The 14,380-nt window shown below is 57.2% G+C and overlaps 1 protein-coding gene across 1 annotated transcript in view; it reads left to right on the top strand.

Annotated features, from left to right (window-relative positions):
- The first annotated feature begins 90 nt into the window (after window positions 1-90).
- LOC141574342 (uncharacterized) overlaps window positions 91-14,380 on the top strand; it is a 357,001-nt gene continuing 342,711 nt past the window's right edge. Inside the window, exon 1 of the mRNA XM_074349308.1 lies at window positions 91-2,596. Coding sequence (XP_074205409.1) covers window positions 281-2,596 — 2,316 coding nt within the window. The 5' untranslated portion in view covers window positions 91-280. The remainder of the gene's footprint in view (window positions 2,597-14,380) is intronic.

Below are 14,380 nucleotides of genomic sequence, written 5' to 3'. Positions count from 1 at the left end.
TTGGCAGGCGCCGGAGCTCGCACATGCGGCTGCCGCTCCAGCCGCCCGGGGCCCGCCGCCGCCGCCGCCGTTGCGTTCCGGGCGCGCTCGCCGCGGCGCCGCCGGGGGCTCGGCCGGCCGGGGGGGCGCCCCTGCGAGCGGCCGAGCGTTCGCGCCCGCGCCGGCCGCCCGCCGCCAAACTTTGCGGCGCGCACACATGCTCCAAGTTGGGCGCGGCGGCGGCGGGCGGTGAGGGCGGCCCGGGGCGCGCGGGGGCCAGGGCGGGCGGCGCGGCGCGGCCATGAGCGGGCGGCCGGCGCCGGTCTCCCGCAAGCAGCGGCTCATGGCAGCCGTGGGCGAGCGGGCGGCGGGCGGCGGCGCGCCGCTCTCCTGTTTCATCTGTGGCGGCGGCATCGGACGCGGCAAGGAGCTGAAGCTGCAGGTGAAGCAGCCGGCGGCGGCGGCGGGCGCGGGGGCCCCGGCGCAGCCCTTCTTCCCGTTCCTGCAGCAGCAGGAGCCGGCGCCCGGCGCGCGCGAGCTGTCCCCGGCCGACGGGTGCGTCCTGGTGTGCGCCGTGTGCCGCTGCTTCCTGGGCGAGCAGTGGGCCGCCTTCGAGCGCGCCCGCACGCCCGTGGACAAGCGCATGTACTGGCTTAAGAGGCCCCACCAGTGCGACGCTGGCGCGGGCGGGCGCCGCGGGGGCGCCGGGGCTCCCCGTGAGTGGAACGTCGCCTACGCGCTGGGCGGTGGGGCCGGCGACGACGACGACGACGGTAGCGGCGGCCCCGGGTCCCGCGCGGCTGCTGAGGAGACTCGAGACTCGGAGCTGTCGGAGCTGTCGGACACCGATCCCCTCTCTGAGCCCGACCCGGCCCCGCGCGACGCTGCCAGTCCCCACCAGGACGGGGCCCCAGCGGCGCGGGCTGCCCCAGGGCCAGGGCCTCACGGGGGCCGCTGCCCGGAGTGGAGGCCGGCGCCGGGACCCGCTCAGAGACAGGGCGTGGAGACCTCCACACCGGGAGACTTGGAGGACGAGGGAGTCCCTTCGAAACTCCACGTGGACGGGGAGCCCAAGACCGGCATCCGGCGCCGGCGGAAGGGCACCGGGAGGCACTGGGTCTCTGAGGCCCGGGCCAGCGTCCTGAGGGGCATTCAGGACCCTTGGCAAGGGCCTGCAGTCCAAGTGGCCCCTGCAGAGGGCGTAAAAGGAGCTCCTTCGGTGAGGGCCGCCAAGACTCCTGAGAGCAGACCGCTGAGGGAGACCCGAGGGGGCTACTGCATGTCTGAGGACAGTGACATCAACATCACCAGCGAGGAAGAGGACCGGAAGGAGCAGCCTCTCCCAGGCCCCTGCCGCCCCAAAGAGAAGGAAAACGGTGGCGGCCGTGCCCCCAGGGCTCCCCTGGATAGCCGGGCTGCACCACCAGAGGGCCTTTGCTGCTACATCTGCGGGTCGGCACTGTCCCCGGCCTCGCAGCACCAGATCCACGTGCAGAAGCAGGAGAAGCTGGCCCAGGCTCCCTTCTTCCCCTTCCTGTGGCTGCACAGCCCGCCCCCCGGGGCACAGCCCATCAGCCAGGGCGGCAGCACCCTGGTGTGTCCCTGCTGCTTCTCATCCCTCATGCAGCAGTGGCAGAGCTTCGAGCTGGCCAACGTGCCTGTCCTGCAGCGGCTATACGTGGTTCCGCTGAACAGCCACGCCCCTGGCATGGCCTCCAAGGGCAGGAGGCTCCCGAGGGAAGAGGGCCTGCCTACTGGGGCTCTGCCAGAGGCCTGCTACCTCTGTGGGGAAGACTGTACCCAGGATGCCCGGGCCGTGGCCTCCAGGGTCCTCAACGGCAATGCCAGGGGCTCCATGCATTTCCCCTTTCTCAGCCTCCTGCCCTGCCCCCCCAACGCCCAGGGCCCCAACAAGCGCTGTGAGGTCCGCAGCTGCCCCAAGTGCTTCAGCGTCCTGGAGGATGTCTGGGCCCTGTACCGGGCCTGCCAGAATGAGGAGCTCATCACCTCCGTTCAGGGCTTCCTGGGGAGGTACCACCAGGCCTTCTCTGCCTCAGACCCTGCTCTCTCCGAGCCGCCCACATTAGCCCAGGGCAGCCCAGCGTCTGTCTGCTATATCTGTGGGGCTGAGCTGGGCCCTGGGAAGGAGTTCCAGCTCAATGTGAACCCCTCCAGCCGCTTGGGTGAGAAAGAACCATTCTTCCCGTTCCTCACCGTCTACCCGCCCGCCCCGCACGCCAGGCCTGCTGACTCCACCGGCCTAGTGGCCACCTGCGTTCTCTGTTACCACGACCTGCTGGGCCAGTGGCTGCAGCACGAGGCCCGCAGCACCCACCACGCCATCAGCCCCTGGTCTCGGCAGTACCAAGTGGAGATGTTCGTGTGCTTCTTCTGCCAGCAGGAGAAGAAGCGGTGTCTTGGGCTGAAGGCTGTGAGGGTGGCCCGGTTACCCTTGTTTCTCTATACCCTGCGAGCAAGCCACAGCCTGCTAGTGGACGATGGGCGGCAGCTGATCATTGGCGCCTGTGTGGAGTGTGGGACCCTGGTGTGCGCTGGCCAAGGGCTTACCCGCCAGGGACCCATGGGCTGGAGCTCCCCAGTGGCAGTGGCAAGGAAGGTAAGCAGCAGTGCTCATCTCTGAAATGTGAGCAGGGAAAGCAGAGATGTTTCTGTGCCTCTGCTAGGAAGGAGTTTGCCCTGATTCTGTACTGTGTGTTCCAGCAGGAGGTGCCCTCCCCGGGTCACCTGGCTGGTGCTCAGTGTGTGTGTTGGCCTGGCTGAACTCTACGTGCGGCAGGTCAGAGGAGTTGGGGGGCCCACTGTGGTCTCGTAGAAGCATAGGGCACTGCTGAAAACAGCAGGCATGGGCCTGAACTTGAGTGTGTTTGCAGCGGAATCTATCAAACAGAGGAAGTTCGGGGCATGTCTGTCATCCGCCTGATAACATTGGTAATTAGTCCAGCCATGCAGGTCACCGAGAGGTCTCTGCACTTACCCGGTTTGAAACACATAAGCGATGGAAGTTCCTCTACACTAGCTCCCACTTGGCTCAGCTTTTCCAGAATTTTCCACCCAGGTTCACACTTTTCCTCCGAGGCTCTCTGGCTGCTTAATAGCAGATGGAGACAGATTTCCAGACATGGGGGTTCAGGACCCAGGGGAGAGTGGCCTAAACAGACTTTTCTCCCTGTGGGAAGAGAGTCTCTCTTCTCTGCAAGTCAGCTGTGCAGGGGGAGGGCGGGAGGCCTGGTGTGTGCCCTGTTTATAAGGCGCCTGCCTTCACGCTGCCTGCCCGGGAGCAGCCAGACGGGGCTCAGTTAATTTTGGATCTGGCTTTGCGAAGACTGAAGCAGGAACAGCCCCCGGTGGGTCTGGGGAAGAAGTTGCCTGTGAGTTGTGGTCTCCACCATGGCCACCAGGGCCAAGAATCCTAATTTCCACCAAAGCCACTGACACTGACTTGTTTTGGCCAGACGCCAGTAGTGGTAGCTGCTGGCGAGGGGCTGGCAGAGGGATGTGTGAACAGGCGAGGGTGTCTCCTCCTGATCAGGAATGGTGGTGCCATCGGCTTGAAAGTTTCCTAATCCTGCCTCCCATGTGTCCATGCGTGTGCACATGTGCAGGGTTCCTGGGTTGCGTGTTCACTCACAGTGGTTGCCGTCTATAAAGTAGATGCTATCCCCTGTGCCTTCAGGCTCTGCCCAGGGTTCCTTCAATGCCAGTGTCACCTTTGGACTCAGTGCTGTCTTTGGGGGCTTTGGTCTGGTCCGGGGCTTTTGTCTTTAGAGCTGTGTTTGGGTGGCCTCTCATTTAAAGTGGCCAAGCCTGCCCCGCCATCGTGGATGCTGACCCTCTCGTTTGCTGTGTGTGGTGGTCCAGCCTGTCAGAAGGGCCAGGACCAGAGAAGAACCCCGCTTTGGAGCAGGACAGAGCCGGATTCCAGTCCTGCCCTTTTTCTTGTTAATTGAGTTGCCGAGAGTACACTTCTCATCCTCCCTGAGCTCATTTTCTTGGCTGGGGAGTAGCAATAAGTATCACCTGCCTCGTGGGGCATTGTGAGAATTAACTAGATCGGGGCATTTGAACGCTTCCAGAAAGTCAAGGACTTGGCTCACAGTTGGACCTTCACGTGAGCCCGACATGTTGGGGCAGATTGTTGTAGGGTGCAGGGGGATTGTTTGCAAGGCTTTGGGTTTGCAGGATGGGTGCAGATTTGGGGCTTGGTGGTGATAGGCCTCGGGTAATCAGAGCTCCCCACCGTGAGGCTTCTCACTGTTTTTCTGCGGAACATGCAAATTGCGGTGAATTTTCTCACGTTGATTTGCTCACTCATCAGGAGTTGATGAGATGCCAGTGTAGGCCTTCACTGATAGAAACTTGAAGAAACAAAAGAAGCTGCAGTTCCCAGTACAGCTGGGAGTGGGGGACCAGAGGGTAGCCGGGTGTGGATGAAAACGCAGACTAGTGTCTGCCCAGAAGGAGTCAGCAGGAGTTTGGAGGGCTGAACATCACACTAACTGTTGCACCGTTTCTAAAGCAACTTATTTCGGGTACTCCTTACCATGTCCCTGTGAGTCCTTTTTATTCCCATTTTAGAGGTGAGTAAATTGAGACTCAGAGGTCAGATGACCCTGGTGACTGTCACACAGCCAGTAGGTGGCTGAGGTGGGTCTTGAACCCAGGTCTTCCTACTTCAAAGTCTTAATCCGAGCTGACTGCCTGGCAGAAGTGGAGCCTTGGAAGATGGGGAGGATTTGTTGAGGAGGGTGGAATTCAGGAGAAAGGGGAGTAAGGTTGGTGTAAACTAGAGGTTGGGTTTAGATACAGCGGAGCAGTAAAAAGTTCTTGAAAGAAGGCTTGGAATGGGCTGGGAAGAGCTCCACCCAGGGCCGGGCTATGGCAACAACCCAGGTGGCCGATGGGGCCTCGGGCGTGTGTGTGGCAGGGCAGTGGTGTGGGGCTCAGGCTCCTTTAGACAGAGGGAGAGAGGAGCCTCAACTTCTGCTTCTAAGAGGGCCTGATTGAAAGTCGGTGGAACGCCGGAAATGCAGTCTCTGCGCCTCCCCTTTCTCCCCCTTCTCCCCCTTCTCATTCATTTAACAAATATTTGTGGAGCGCCTGCTCTGAGCCAGGCGCTGTTCCAGACACTAGGGGTCTGGTGGCCAGCACAGAGCCTCCGGTGTTGGGGGAAGGGGGCACAGAGTCCGCAAAGAGTACAGCTTCCTGCAGAGCTGTAAGCAAATCAGGATGAGGCTAAGGCCAAGTGCCAGGGTGGGCACAGGGATGAGAGCGCAGGGTCACAGGAACTGCAGACAAACCCAGGGGACTCCAGGCAGGGGCTGGCAGGGGCAGAGGAATGGCTGGTGTCACCAGGGAAGGGGCCAAGGCCCCCACACTCCTTTCCTGATGTCAGCTCCTGAGGCCTTGGTTCTCATATCCATATTCTGTGTCTCTCTTTGGTGTGTAGTTTGAGAATTCGGGTGTGAGTGGCTGGGGCATTGGAAGGTGGTGCAGGGAAACGGCTTAGCTGGGACATTGTGTTCCAGAACCTCGTCTATCCCGCCCCCCCGTGATGCCTCAGTTGTTTCCTGTGAAGTGTTCATTCGTTATTCAATCAACTTTAACCACTACGAAAGAAATGTGGAAGAGAGAGGAAGGAAGGAAGGAAGGGTGTCACTGATGCCCTCTGTTTAGATCGTGTTTGTGGCTTTTCTCACCAGCTGGACTCCTGGCCCCTAGGAGGGCTCCCTGCTTTGTGGCCACCATATCTGTGAGCTGGTTCTTGAATAGGGCTGTGTCAGGGGGTGGGCTGAGGAGGCTTCAGTCCACCCTTTTGGGGATGCTTCCAGGGTAGGAGCCCCAGAACAGGAAGCTCTGCAGAGCCATAGGAAGACCCTGCCTTGGCCTTAAGACCAACCTGGCTTCAGTCTTTGTTCTCTAGAGAGCTGGCTGTGTGTCCTTGGGTAAGACTCTTGCCCTCTCTAAGCCTCAGTTGCTGCCCTTGAGAAGTGCAGATGCTCCTTCCTCTGGAAGGTTTGAGATGTGAGAGCAGCTGTTGGGCAGCAGGGGTGCGGAGCACACTCGCTTCTGTCTCTTCCCCGAGGTACTTGTAACAGAGGGCTGGGTCTCTCGTCGGCACCCATGGGCTCTAACGTTGCAGCCTCTGCCCCCACTTTTCTGCTGCGGGTGGGGAATTGTCCCTCCCTTCGGAGCTGGGAGGCACAGCTGGCCAGGCGGCTGGCAATGGCATCTGGGGACATAATAATGATGAGGATATAGAATGTTCTCTGTGTTCTAGGCTGTGCCACAGGCTTCACCTGTATTCACGCTTAACCGAATCCTCACAACAACCCCACATAGGGAGGTGCTGCTATCCCCATTTCACAGGGGAAGAAACAAGTCCAGAGAGGTCAAGGAGTTTGCCCAAGGCCACTCAGCAAACAACAACAGGGCCAGCATCTGACCCAGGAGCCCGGCTTTGGAGTATGCGTTCCAACCCTTGACTCTTCCCGGACTTTCTGTCCCGTCGGGGCTCCAGCTATAAAGGTATCAGTGCCCTGGGCAGGGGTTGTGGGGGGGTGCCTGGGTCCCAATTTCTTCTGCACATGCCTGCCCCCCCGCTTCAGCCAGCAGAGCAGCTGAGATGCAGGAGGCAGCTTGCAGAGGCCAGAGGCCCCCGAGAAGCCCCCACTGGCTGCCTCTGCTGTCCTCCCCCTACCCCACCACGTTTCTCCACTCGCTGATAAGTGGCTCCCTTGTGTTTGCTCCCCCAGCATTGCTCAGGTGTTCAGATTTCAGCCAGGACCGCCTTCTGCTGCTGGGAGAAGCTGGCTCCCGTCGAGGGTGGGTCTGCCGCGTGATGGTTCTGCTTTCCCTGCAAGCGAGTTGGCCTCCAGGCTGCCCTTCCCTCTCACGGCACTCCGTCCGTCCATCGGTCTGGGGAGCGCTGCGGGCGATGGAGCGTGCAGCTGTTTACCTAGCGGCACCCTGGGAGGTGGGGGAGCGCCCGCACAGGGCTGCCCCCAACCCCCAGTGTGGCCTCCAAGCCTGAACAGGTGTTGCCGCTGGGCTGCCTTTCTTTTTTCCGCTGACATCTGAGGCCTGCAGAGAGCGTCTGTCATCACTCGCCTGTCAGGGCCGCGTGCACATCTGTTTCCTGTGTTCCCGGCTCTCTGCACCCACTGGGCTCCCTGTTCTTCAGGGAGGGCCTGGCAACCCCCTCCTCCCCGGGTCCAGGCTCCAGGGGGCACCTGGGTAAGGCAGTTGGATGGGGGAGCCTTCTGGAAGGTGCCGGAACAGGCCACCTGGCTGGGCTGACACTGGCATCCTCTCCCTGTCAGCTGCTGGGAAGTGACTGTTCTTTGGGCCTTTCTCAAGCTCTGACCACCTCCAAGGGGAGGGCTGTGCTTTCCTTGGTGGGTTGGGAACCATCTGCTCAGAGGAGTAAACTTTCCAGATGCGCCTTGTCTTAAACCTGGAGGCGATCGGAGACAACTAGGAAGGCAGAAGGTCTTCAAAACTCAGCCCTCCCTGGAGGCAGGGAAGAGGCAGGGGCCAAGCTGCAGAGGTAGTTTGCCCAGAGCTTTCTGGCCCCTTCTCTGCTTAGGTCTGTCTGGATCTGACCCTTGGGAAGTTAACTTTGCCATGACTGTCTTTGGAGGGATCGAAGGTTCTGGACAGATTTGCCTCCCTGGCATGTTCTCTCGGCTGAGGAGGAGCCCACGTCTGGAATTCAGGTCCATCTCCTGCCCCAGGTCTGGATCCTGGAGGGGACGATGGAGAGGGATGTCACTTCTGCCCTCTGGGAGGAGCGTTTGGGACCTTGGCTTTTGGCCGCCACACAACCAATGGGAGGCTCCCAAGGGCGGCTGTGGAAGGAGCTTCTAGTCACCATGTGACCTTTGCTCATTTCCCCATCTGTCAAAATGAAAGGTCCCGTCTTCAGGGGTCGCAGCGGTTTGTCTCCCACGCATGGTATCTGACTGACTGCTAGCACTGTGTTGAGAAGGATGCTGACGCTGTGTCCGGACTTGCTGGGAGAAGACCTAGTGATTTATTAGCAGTTTTCTTTTTTTTCCCCAGCCTTATTGAGATTTAATTGGCATAGAATGTTATGTAATTTTAAGGTGTGCATCATGTTGAATAGATGTATGTATGTATTGCAAAATGACCTCAATCCCACTACATAGTCACCATTTCTTTTTCGTGGTGAGAGCATTGAAGATCTACTTTCTTAGCAACATTCAAGTATGTGATACGGTGTTATTAACTGTAATCTCCATGTTGTACATTAGATCCCCAAACTTGTTAATCTTGTTACTGGAAGTTTGGCTTTTTTTTCAGTGTCTCCTTATTTCATGGGCTCTGGGTTTTAAATTCCGTATGTCATGCTGGGGCCCTAAAACACCATGATGTTCCGTCCCGGGGAGGATGATACGTTATCAGATCCTCACTGATCATCACTTTTCAAGCAGCTGTACCAGAAGGACCAACAAATCCACAGCCTAAGGCCACTTTTGCTGTTTTATTTTTTCAGTAGCACAAGTTAGTTAGATGTATATGTTTTGAAAGAAGTTCTGCCAGTCCTCTTTCAGGGGTGCTGCTGCAGTTATGTCTGCTGCCCTTGATCTGGAGAAACATTCGTATACATTCTGCCCATTAGCGAAAGAAACGTTTGCACGTCTGCAGTGTACCAGGTGCTCTGTGAGCACTTGGCGCTCCAAGGACATGGTATAGAATCAGGCAGGCCCTGCCTGTGGGGGATGGGGGGATGTAAGGACCTGGCTATGGTTGTGCAATGTGTTGAGTTCTGTGCTGGGGTCTCCTGGGAGCCCACAGGATGGTGGGAAACGGGGATGTTCAGGGAAGGCTTCCTGGGGGAGGTGACACCTAAGCTGTCCCAGAGCCTGGAAAGGAATCAGCGGGGTCCACAAGGGGGTGATGTGCTTCTGGCAGAGAAGCATGTGCAAAGGCCTGGATGTGGAGGGTGAGATTTGCTGAAGAACCTTAAAAAGTTCTAGTGGAAGTAGGAGGAGGGGATGGAGTTGGAAGGTTCAGCAAGGTTTTGAATCCCCGGAGGCACATTTGAATCCACTAGCCCAGCCTGTTAAATCAGGGTCTCTGAGTCGTGGCACTGGTGTTTAAAGCGTCCGGAAGATCCCAGCACTAGGGGGGACAACTGCTGAGTGAGGGCTTTTTGAGCACAGCCTAGGAGTTTGGGGCTCTTGTCTTGAAGGTATGGCATGGCGGTCGTTAAAGGAGTTCTATTCATTTGTTCAGTCTTAATTAAGTGCCTTCTGTATGCCAGGCACTGTTCTGAGCATCAGAATCCAGCAGTGAGCAAACCAGGCCCGGGGGGGGAGGGGCTGTGATGGTGACTCCAGGGTGGCGGAGAGAGGGCTGAGTGGGCGCTGTCACCTGAGCAGTGAGGAAGATGGGAAGCGGCCTGAGGTGGGACTGCGGAACAGTGAGGAAGCCAGGGTCTGGGGGGCGAGGGTTCATCTCAGAGGCCAGCAGGGGTCTGTTAGGTGGGCCTTGCTGGGAAGTCAGGACTGTGACCCTGAGAAGACATTGTTTTATTTTATTTTTTTTGTTTAAAAATTGAGATGTAATTCACATACTGTAAAATTCACCCTTTTAAATTTTGGGGGACATGGGGGAATTAGGTTTATTTATTTATTTATTTATTTACTTACTTACTTACTTACTTACTTAGGATGGAAGCACTGGGGATGGAACCCAGGACCTCGTGCATGCTAAGCACACATTCTACCAGTGAGATATACCCTCCCCCCAAAATTCACCCTTTTAAAGTATACACTTAAGTGGTTTTTAGTGTATTTGAAGAGTTGTTCACCTGTCACCACTGTCTAGTCTGTCACCCCTGAAAGAAACCCTGTCCCCGTTAGCAGTCACTCCCCCTCCCCCAGCCCCTGGCAACCATGCATCTCCTGTCTGTATAGATTTACCTGCTTTGCATTTCTTAGGAATGGAACCATACAGTATTTGTCTCCTGTGTCTGGTCTGGCTTCCATCACTTATGTTTTCCGGGTCTCCCCCATGTTGTAACATGAGTCAATACTTCATCCCCTTTGATGGCTGAATAGTATTCCACAGTATGGATGGAGCATGTTTATCCACCCGTCAGCTGATGGACACTGGGCTGTTGTGAATGGTGCTGCTGTGAGCATTTGTGTACAGGTGTTTGTGGGGACCTGTGTTCCCACTTCTCCTGGGTAGGTACCCTAGAGTGAATTGCTGAGTCATCTGGTAATTCCTCGGTTACACTGTAAGTTCTGCTTTCCCATTGAGGGTTTCAGGCAAGCAGATAACATGGTACAACTTAGGCTTGAAAAATTCACATTTGCGACTCCTTGAAGCTTTGTTTGGTCCACTCACCGACCACAGTTGTACCTCCTGTGCCTGGTCTCCATCAACAGATATGTGTTTGAAGGTGGGAGTTGATCTCCTCCTCCCTGGGACTAGGGGGAGCTGTACTAAGGATTAAAAATGGGTTGCACTTGCCCCTAGGGTGTTTGACTTGCTCCAGCTATACCCTTGGAAATCAGAAGCCCCGGATTCTGGCCCCAGCATTCACAGTGGGCAAGACCCTCTACCTGTCTGGGTCTCAGTTTTCTCCTCTGTAGAATGGGATATGACGGTGGACGAGCAGCTGAGCCCCTCGGCTCCTGCCTAGCTGTCAGGCACTAGCTGCCTCATCTTTCTGCACCTGTTGGCAGGAGTGGGCTTGAGAGGAGGATGGAGAAGACCCTTGTGAGTCCAGCGGCTCTGAGGTTCTCTGCCCCATCCCTGGCTGCCCCAGCTACTTGCTACCTGACCTGTTCAGTGTGGAAACCTGTGTGAAATTGATTGCTGGATTGGATTGCCTTTGAGAGGTGCCAGCAACCTTGAATGAATGGCACAAAGGTCGAAGTTGGTATCTGGCTCAGCTGAGCCAGGCAGGCGTGCCAGGACCCTGGGCAGGAGCAGCTACCTCCTAAAGCTGTTTCTGCCTTGCGGGCTGTGGGGTGAGAGTAAAGTGGGGAGAAGAAGCCATCCAGGGTCCAAGGGAGGCCCTTTAAGGTCAGGGACCACCAAGACCACTGTTGCCCACCAGCGAGTATCAGGTGTTGGCAGAGCTGCTGACAAGAAAGGTCATTTCGGTTTTGTCCTAGTCCTGATGAAGACACAGGTCTAAGGAGATGGTGGTGCTGATGACATTATGGCACTAGCAGATGACATTGAGAGCACTCACTCTGTGCCTGTATAACCTCATGCAACCCTCTGTTAGCCTCATGAGGTAGGTTTTCTTATTTTATTGATAAGGAAATTGAGGCACAGAGAGGGGAAATCACTCGCCCAAAGTCACACAGCTGGGAAGTACCAAATCTGATTCTAACCAGGCTGTTTGGCTCCAGCATTCAGAAGCTTAACTGCTCCCCCACATGCCTCCCAAATGGGTACCAAGATGTAGCCACATGGGAGATAAAAGTTTGCCCAGTTAACAGTGGACCATGGTGTGTATGCTCAGTGGGGGAGACAGCTGAGGGCCCAGCCAGGACCTGGCCTAAGGTAGTTGCCAGCCGATATTTGGTGGCTTGGAGCGGATGGGAGTCAGGGAAGGCTGCATGGAGAAGGAGTCGTAGATGGGGGTCTTCAAATCGGCAGGATTTAAATAAGTGGTGAATCTAGAAAAGGCTTCCCCTTACAGGATTTATATGCCAGTAATGCCATTTTTCAAATTTTAATTTTTTTATTCTCTAAATGTATTGCTTGGATGCTGCCTGTCAACTGATTGTACCGTGGGAACCATTTCAGTGTTTTAAAGACATTTTCAAATTGTACTATATTTTACATCAAAAAAAAAAAATATGTGCTTCATGATAGAAAATTTGAAAACTTAGAGCAGGTAAGAGGTGGGTCATATGCAGGTTCAGCTCATCCCTGGCCTGTGGCTCCACTCTTAGCTCCATTTTCCACAGCTGCCACCAGCTAACTCGGTGACCTAGAGTAAGATGCCAACTTCCTCCCTAGACGGCACATCCTTCTCCAACCACGGAGGGTGGCATGACCTGCCCTGTGGGAAGATGGCATCAGCCCCATTTCTCAGATGAGGAGGCCAAGGCTCAGGACCCTGAGAGTTTTGGATTAAATGGCAGAGCAGGAATGTGTGAGAGCGGGTGGTCCCACACCCGACCTTGGCCTCTGCCCAAGGTTGAGCGGCACCTATGAGAGAGGATGTGGGGCTGGCAGGGGCCCCACAAGGAGGCTGCCCTGGGACTCCTGCACGAGCTTCCAGAGGGGCCTATGGGAGGAGGGGTGGGGCAGGGCCTACTGCAGCCGCGTTTTATAAGTCTTCCCAGACCCGTAAAGTCGTCCTGGCTTCCAGACGGGAGGGTTCACAGATGGGGATTAAGAGGCTTGTGTGGGTTCTGCCATCCGGGTAGGGTCGGAGGCAGGTGGGAGGCAGCCGTGGGCCTTGCAGACTCCGAGACACAGCAGCACCAGGACGGGGCTCAGGGGTCCTGGGGTCCACAGCCGTCGGTCCAAGACAGGGGAGGCGGGAGGAGCCTCTGAGGCTCAGACGGCCCGAGAGGGTGGCCTTGGATCGGCGTTGGCAGCTCTTTTAATCCTGATTCCTCTGACAGCAAGATTTCTCCCTGTGTCCTTTCCCTTCCAGAAGGTCTTGCTCAGTCCTGTGCTGTTCTTTCTCTGTGTGATTGTGTGATATCCCAGGCCTTTTGGACAGGGAGGCCAGGATATTTAGAACGAGGCTCCCGGGACAGGAGTCTGCACCGAACCCCCTGGATGCTCCGGGAGAGCAGCTTGGCTGGAGCCACCCAGAGGCAGAGATCAGGCAGCCTCACTGTGCACCATCCCCTGGGTCCTGCAGGGATGTTGGGTTGGGGGAGGCAATGCCACCCTGGAAACAAGGCCCTGCTTCCATCTCGTACAGGAGCCAAGACTCCATCGGGACCCACGTGTTGTATCCCTGCAAAGGGCGGTCCTGGAGCCCGGCCTGCGCACAGTGTGGCCCCGCAGCAGTCACCCCAGCTGCTGGGCGGTGGTCTGGCCCTTGGCAGGGGGAAGAGTTGCTTCTCTTGCCCTCACCCTCCTTCTCTTGTGAAATTGCGCTTTCTTTGCTTTTCAAAACCGTGCGGGGAAGCAAGGCCTGGCTTTCGGAGCTCCCTGCCATGGGGTGGCTGGAGTCCTTCCTATTAGTGGATGCAACCTGGACCCCGGTCACCGTTTACCTGCCACTCGCTAGGTGATGGGGATGCACCAGACCTTCTCTGGGGGCAGGTCCCCGGGGGCAGGCAGAGGAGGGGGCACTGGAGGCCCTGAATCGGAGGGACAGCAGGTGGTGGGGGTGTAAGAGGATGGAGCCCTTCCTCCCGACACCACCCCCCCTGTCCCCACTGACTCATGCAGACACCCGACACACTCACCTTCTCTCTCACACCCAAGTTGACACGCTTGCACTCTGACACCCACCCCTCGTGTGTGTGTGCGCGCGCTCCTACACCAGCACGCCCCCCACCTCTGCCCCACATTCTCTGAGAGGGGGTGTTAATATCTGTCAGTTTTGGATTTATTTTTTATTTTTTCTCTCTTTAATTTGGTCAGCTTTTGCTTCATGAACTTTGAGGCTCCTGCACGTTTGTGATCTTTCTGTCTTTCTGATGGATCGGCCCTGTCACCACAAAGGCTTATCCCTCTACCTCTGGCAATGTCTGTGTCTTGAAGTCGTCCCCATCTGAAAATCTAGGCCCCCGAGATTCAGAAAGGGAAAGTGACTTGCCCAAGGCCACACAGCTGTCACTGCTGGGAGTACAATTCAAAACCGTCTGTGGAGCTCCAGTAGTTTCTCCACCCCACTGGCTGCTTTAGGGCAGTGGGTCTGAGAGAATCCCCTTCCTGCTAACTTTCTGGGCGCCTGCATTTTGATGTCATGATTGTCAGGCGGCCAGAGCTGTGTCCCGGCCCGCCCTCAGCAGAAGAGCCCCCAGGAGCCCCAGAGGTCGGCCCCCACTGGAGCTGAGCATCTGGCCTGCAGCCTGCGGAGCTCAGCTGAGCATGCTTGGAACACCCTGTGGAAACTTCTGGCCAAACTCTGCTCCACAGCTTCTGGCCCCTCCCCACCCTGCTTGGTGAGATTGTTCCCAGCATGATGGGCGGGCCTTCCCAGGACTCACATGTGGAATTTCTCCGGGTGGCAAGACATGTCCCCCCTCCACTGGCTTCTCTGGTCTGTGTGGGCCTTTTGGAACTTGTGCCAAATCCACTTCCTGGCGGCTTCACCCCAGCCAGGCCCACGGCCTGGAGCTCCTTGGGGGCTCTGCGCTGGCAGCAGGCCGCTTGCCAGTGGTCCGAGTCATCCCAGCCAGCCCTGCTCCTGGGT

This window comes from Camelus bactrianus, chromosome 21 (assembly GCF_048773025.1).
Source record: "Camelus bactrianus isolate YW-2024 breed Bactrian camel chromosome 21, ASM4877302v1, whole genome shotgun sequence".
Taxonomy (NCBI): domain Eukaryota; kingdom Metazoa; phylum Chordata; class Mammalia; order Artiodactyla; family Camelidae; genus Camelus; species Camelus bactrianus.
Note: the sequence above shows the minus strand (reverse complement) of the source record. Positions and strands in the feature narration are given on the sequence as shown.